The sequence below is a fragment of the Limulus polyphemus genome, unplaced genomic scaffold (genome assembly GCF_000517525.1).
Source record: "Limulus polyphemus unplaced genomic scaffold, Limulus_polyphemus-2.1.2 Scaffold67, whole genome shotgun sequence".
Lineage (NCBI taxonomy): Eukaryota > Metazoa > Arthropoda > Merostomata > Xiphosura > Limulidae > Limulus > Limulus polyphemus.
The window spans coordinates 240,563-247,266 of record NW_013665677.1 but is presented as its reverse complement, the minus strand read 5'-3'; the positions used below and the strand labels follow the sequence as shown (position 1 = coordinate 247,266).

At 32.3% G+C, this 6,704-nt stretch overlaps 1 protein-coding gene across 1 annotated transcript in view; it reads right to left on the bottom strand.

Moving 5' to 3' along the window:
• The window catches only part of LOC106465333 (28S ribosomal protein S9, mitochondrial-like), a 42,185-nt gene extending 38,036 nt beyond the window's left edge, over window positions 1–4,149 (bottom strand). The window contains exon 1 of the mRNA XM_013925552.2: window positions 4,055–4,149. Coding sequence (XP_013781006.1) covers window positions 4,055–4,138 — 84 coding nt within the window. The 5' untranslated portion in view covers window positions 4,139–4,149. The remainder of the gene's footprint in view (window positions 1–4,054) is intronic.
• Between the last annotated feature and the right edge of the window lie 2,555 nt (window positions 4,150–6,704).

Here is a 6,704-nt window from a genome sequence, read left to right as displayed (position 1 = left end):
GTTCGTTCCGACTGTTTATAGAATGGTGTTACTTTGCTAGATCAAATCTAGTTCTGCTGTAGAACACATTGGACAGTAAGTAATCTGCACATTAAATAGGTTCGTTCCGACTGTTTATAGAATGGTGTTACTTTGCTAGATCAAATCTAGTTCTGCTGTAGAACACATTGGACAGTAAGTAATCTGCACATTGAATATACACTTAATTTCCACAGTCACTTTAAACACACGCTATAATTCACAATGATTCACGCACTTACTTACAGTCACTACCGCGCTTGACTCAATTGTCCGTCTTTATCTCTGCCTGTCTGCAATTCAATTCCGATTAATTTGTCTCACGTTATCCGGCGCACTCATATATAGAAAAAGAGGGCGCCTAGCACATATTGGATTATTCGTGATGTTCCCCGATCCTTCTAAAATATCATGACGTGTTACCAGCGTCACGTGATTGCCGCTGTCGCAACAATACTATCGCAAAGGCGATCATCTAACATGAGAGCAGTGATGCCATGGGTTATGTTCATAGCATCTACATATTTAGTTTAGGGAAGATATCTGTAAAATTATACAGTACGATTTTGCTGCGGATATACTTATTACTAGAACGTAATATGAAAAGCCTCTCCGAATAGAACTATTCACACAGTAGAGTTGTTAAATGATGTAGAGCCAAAGATAAAATATTTTGGAGATAAAAATCATTATTGTTCTTCATAAAAGCAGATAACTCTCTTAGCAGAGTGTTTACGATAGCAAAAGGTTCCGTAATCACACATAAACTGAATCTGAGTAATGGTTTTATCCACAAAGTGAAAATTATGGTTACAAAAGCAAATCTTCAAATCCAAACAGCCATATCTTTGAAGCTAAGCATAGCTTATCGTATTGTTAACGAGATAATAAACAATATTTGAAATTTACAAAGACTTATATACTTCTACCAATGCTTCAAAATGAGCGGATGTTTATATTCGAAAGACAGCCGAAGATGTTGGAATTACAATATTCTCATTCGACCTCATACCTATCAGGCACAAAGTCAAAATCGCAGTTAACCCTAGTACATGTTTTGATAAGGCTAATATTAATTACAAATAATAACATTTGTTTTTTTTCCTCTGAAGGACACCTTATGCACATGCAACGAATAGGCTAAACGATTAGGTCAGAGACCCCTCTACTTAAGACACAGCCACTCTTGATTTTAAATTACAAATCGTGGTAAGTACAGTGCTCACTCTCTGAAGCAACTATTCGTAGCTGAATAACAAAATTGACTGTCATTTTTATAACGCACTCACAGCTAAAAATGTTAAGCATGTTTGGCAGTATGACGTCTTGAATCTAAGAAACTCGGATCTGGAGTCCGATAGGTAGAACATTTGGTCACGCTCGGGCTGTACAAATTTTAAAAATTTCATTAAAACAGATTTTGAGCAAAGATGACTCTTTGGTTCATTAGTAATCACGATAATTAAACTCATACTATTGAATAACTAGAAGTGTGCAATTTATGAATTAAACAAAGAAGAGTAATAATTTTCACATAATTGTCGTGGAAGGATACTACTCAGAAAGAGGTATTCCTTAAAACACGTACAGACTTTCGTGCTCCCTATGCCTGTCCTTCTGTGTATACATGTATATAGCCACTTTAGATAGGTAGAGGTAGAAGGGGGAAAATAACAGTAGTTGAGTAAGTTTTGCAGGAATGGGGTAAGCTCTCCCATGACACAGCGGAAAATCTGAAGGCTTATAACGCTAAAATCAGGGTTTCTACATCCGTGGTGGGCACAGGACAGATACTCTATTAGTGATGGGCACAGCACAGATAATCCATCTGCGTATCGCTGGATCGAATCCTCTCAGAAAAAAATTATTGTATTTTCAACTGTGAAGGCGTGTAGCGTAACCGGTGGATATTTTTGAATGCATTTCATTTATATAATGATTACGTTTATTTATGTGTATATTAAAAAATGTTATTATTTTTAACTGAAACAGATTCACAGATTTTCTGAAACCTTTGAAATCATGGAAACTAGAACAGTTTTGTGAATTTATCGTAAATACAAAAAAAGAAGAAAAAGGTGTTGTAAAAGGTGTTGCTCAGGCTCAAAATACTAATACGAGTTTGTTTTTCTCTATCAGAGGGTATTAAATTGTATAATCATGTCCAGTTTATGTATTCTGCAAGACTCAGTTTTTCTCTTCGGATTTCATATTTCAAACTGCTGCAAAATTAGCTACATGTAGACCACAAATAAAGATAACTTTAGAGTCCGACAAAACACTTCAAACAAATCAATACTTGTAATGCCTCAATAACCTGGTCGAAACAGAAATTATATTTTGTTTATCACTTGAGTAGTTATTGACATAGAGATGATTTGAGATTTCTATATATAATTTAAAACCAATATTAATTAAACAGCACTTGTAATGCTTCGAAGAAAAACCAATAGGGTTAACGACGCTGAGCCTTATACCCGTCGTAGATAAACTTTGAAGAATTAAATACTCTCTAATATGTTATTATTAATCCCCTCTTCTATGGTATTGTTATTATTCGAATTAGCTTTGGTTTTTCATTTTAATTAGCCTAATAATATAACACTGTTTCATAATATTATGAGAAATACATTAGTAAACGTGCTGTTTTTAGCATTGCCGCCAAAACAAATGCAGCAAGCGTGTATACATTATTATCACTATAACAAGCTTAGCCTAAGAAGTATTAAACAATTGGAGTGAACATTGTCAATCTCCATTGTTCTATATCACAGCTGGATTTAATCTAATAATGCTACATCCTTAAATATTACTATTAACATGAAACCCACTAAACTGAGGTTATCTAAAACTGTTGAAATTAAACTAGTAAATTTGCAGTATTCTGTAGCATTACTAGATTTAACACAATAAAGTAGCAGTATTCATTATTATCACCAGACTGAATTTACTAAAGCTTAATTTTTATAAGATTGTCGGAATGAATATAGACAGTTTGCAGTATTCAATTGCAGTACTGTAATCAACTCAGTCAATATGCATTTTTCTGTAGCTTTACTACATTAAACCTAGTGAAGCAACACTCTTCTATATTATTGCTAGAAAGAACCTACTAAAACAGTCGGAATGAATCTAGTTAATTAGTTTGTAGTTAAGCACAAAGCTACACAAAGGGATATCTGTGCTCTGCCCACCATGGGCATCAAAACTCGGTTTCTAGCAGTGTAAGTACGCAGACATACCATTGTGGGTCAGTTTTTACGGTTATAAGCTATTATTATACTTAACCTAATAAAGTTAAACTGTCATATTTTTTAACAGGATGAATTCAATAAAGATATCGTTCTGAAAACATTACTAGAATGAACACAGTAAAACCACAGTCCCGCAAGATTCGTAGAATAAACTTATTCAATTTTCAGTACCATAAATATTTCTGTATTTAATCTAGTAAAGCCACACCTTTCAATGGTATTGCTGAAATGAATATAATAATGAACATAACAATGCCATACTTCTACAAAACTGCTAGAATTAATCTGTTCAATCTGCTAATATGTACAGCGTTACTGAATTTGGATTAAATTTGGTAAAGTCAAACTGTTATATATTACTATTAGAATAAACCTACTAGATCTGCAGTTTTCTAAAACCGCTATAATGAATAAATCTGGTAAACTTACGTTGTCCTATATCATAAGTATACTTAGCGTAGTAAAGTCACGCTTTACATATGATAACTAGATTAAATCTACTAAAAATGTAGTTCTATAAAACAGTCGGAACGAACCTTACTTTTTGTGTTTGCTTGCTGTAGTTTCTCACGATTACTGTTTTGTGTTTTACTTGTTTAATTATCGTTATATTTAGCAATTGTACTTTGACAATGTCCAAAGACTTGTGTAAATTTATACTATAGTTATACCTATGCCATATACTATAACCTAAACACAGGCCTTACAAGAAATTCAACTAACCCTACATTAAATTGTACTGTTTTAAACATAAAATAACATATCTGTAATTCATATCTTACATTTGCTCTAAAAAATAACACTTCATTTTTAAAATGCTTGATAAATGCAAAAACTGTCCTCATGTGGTTACACAGTGCCATCATACATAGTGCTGCTCTCTATAAATAATTTTTAATAAATTTATTTTAGTAAAAGTAGCAGAAGTATCTAAAATATTTAACTTCATGCGAATAGTTGATTTAAGAAAATTAAATTTTTGATAGTAAGGCAAAAATGTATAAGTTCTGTTCATTACCCTTTGATAACTTTATTTGTTTTACATATTTATTTATGTTTCATTTAAGATTTAGATTTCTACTCATTATTAAATTATCCTTCAGTATTATTTCATCGTTTAACTGCATATTAACATAGAGTTTATAGTTTATTGTATTTTCTATTTGCATTCATTACCTAAAACGCTTTTGTTATTTTTATTAGTCATTGGATTATCTATCAAAATCATTTCATTCAGTCTATTTTTTATTAGTTGTTAAAAAGTTGGATATTCAAAATTAATATTGTAGTTATGTTAATAAACTCTTATGTCAGAGTTATTTCTATTGAATCTCAACCGAATTTAGATTATGAAATGGAAACCAGAGAATGCCACTCATAACCCAATTTTCACAAAACCTGATGCAAACCAAATGGTAGTTGCTAACGTTAAAATGCTGTATTGTCAAAATCAATAAGTGATCGTAGAAGGACTTGAATTTAATTATAAGGAGTAAATCACGGTTCATTAGAACGATTTGTATATGCTGCTACGTCTCTGTGTTCGTTTGTTAATTTCCCGGTATAAATTCTTCCTGAGGAACTTCAGAGATACAAGTCCTTTCTTAAGTAAAACTAGTTTATTCTTTCTCAATTCAACTTTGCAAGTCTTCATTTAAATTATACATTTTTTAATATGTTCGTATTACTGATTTGCATGTTGTTCAGTGTTGGAGAGTGCTGCTTGATGTGGAGGGTTTCTTTAATCAATAATTTCAGGTCAATATTAGACTTGCTGAGGATAGAAAAATGTGATAGTATGGGTTGATGTCCTGTTTCTTCACTATGTTGGCGTATAGAGGAAATGCAAAAAAAAAAAAAATTGATTAACCCTGTGTTCCCTTGTAGACCTAAAACGATAAATGGTATAATTTTAAACAATAAGGGTTATCTGTATTATGGATATCTTAGCTCCGAGGATTTGAAAACTCTGTCTGTCACAAAGTATTTTTACGGCAGCGGTAGTCACGTGACCCTGGTAACACATCATGATATTCTCGAAGGATCGGAGAACATCACGAATAATCCAGTATGTGCTAGGCGCCCTCTATTCCTGTATATAAGTGCGCCGGTTAACGTGAGATCAATCAAATGGAATTGAATTGCAGACAGAGATAGAGACGGACAATTGAGTCAAGCGCGTGAATCGTTCGTTGTGAAGTATAGCGTTGTTTGAGTTATAGCGTGGCTGTGGAAATTAAGTGTATTGAGAAAGAATAAACTAGTTTTATTTAAGAAAGGACTTGTATCGCTACAGTTTCTTCGGAAATAATTTTTACGGAAAATTAACAAACGAACACAGAGGCGTAACAATATGGTGAAATACTGCTGAAAATATTACTGATAATATTTCATAATCTGTGGCAAGTTTTATATGCTCTCAATGCGAGTTACACACATATAGCGCTTAAATTACATTAGGCTAACATAAACTAAAGTTAACAAAGATGTGCTTAATGATACACTAGTTTATTACTTGTAGCAACCTGCAGATTAGAACCAAGGTTACCTATCACGTCTATTACTTGTAGTAACCTGAAATTGGAGCCAATGTTACCTGTTATTTTTATTACTTGAAGTAACACCTGCAGATTAGAGCCAAGCTTACTTGTTATGTTTATTACAAGTAATAACCTACAGAATAGATTACTGTTATGCTAATTATTTGTAGTAACCTACAAATTAGAGCCTAGGTTGTCTGTTATGTTTATTTTTTTGCAGTAATATACAGACTAGATCCAAGCTTTCCCAGTAGATTAGAGCCAATGTTACCTGTTATGTTTATTACTCGAAGTAACACCTGCAGATTAGAGACAAGTTTTCCTGTTTTCTTACTATTTGTAGTAACGTACAGATTAGAAAGAAGTTTTCCTGTTTTCTTACTATTTGTAGTAACATACAGATTAGAGACAAGTTTCCTGTTTTCTTACTATTTATAGTAACATACAGATTAGAGACAAGTTTTCCTGTTTTCTTACTATTTATAGTAACATACAGATTAGAGGCAAGTTTTCCTGTTTTCTTACTATTTGTAGTAACATACAGCTTTGAGACAAGTTTTCCTGTTTTCTTACTATTTGTAGTAACATACAGATTAGAGACAAGTTTTCCTGTTTTCTTACATTTATAGTAACATATAGATTAGAGACAAGTTTTCCTGTTTCTTACTATTTATAGTAACATACAGATTAGAGACAAGTTTTCCTGTTTTTTTACTATTTATAGTAACATACAGATTAGAAGCAAGTTTTCCTGTTTTCTTACTATTTATAGTAACGTACAGATTAGAAACAAGTTTTCCTGTTTTCTTACTATTTGTAGTAACATACAGCTTTGAGACAAGTTTTCCTGTTTTCTTACTATTTGTAGTAACATACAGATTAGAGACAAGTT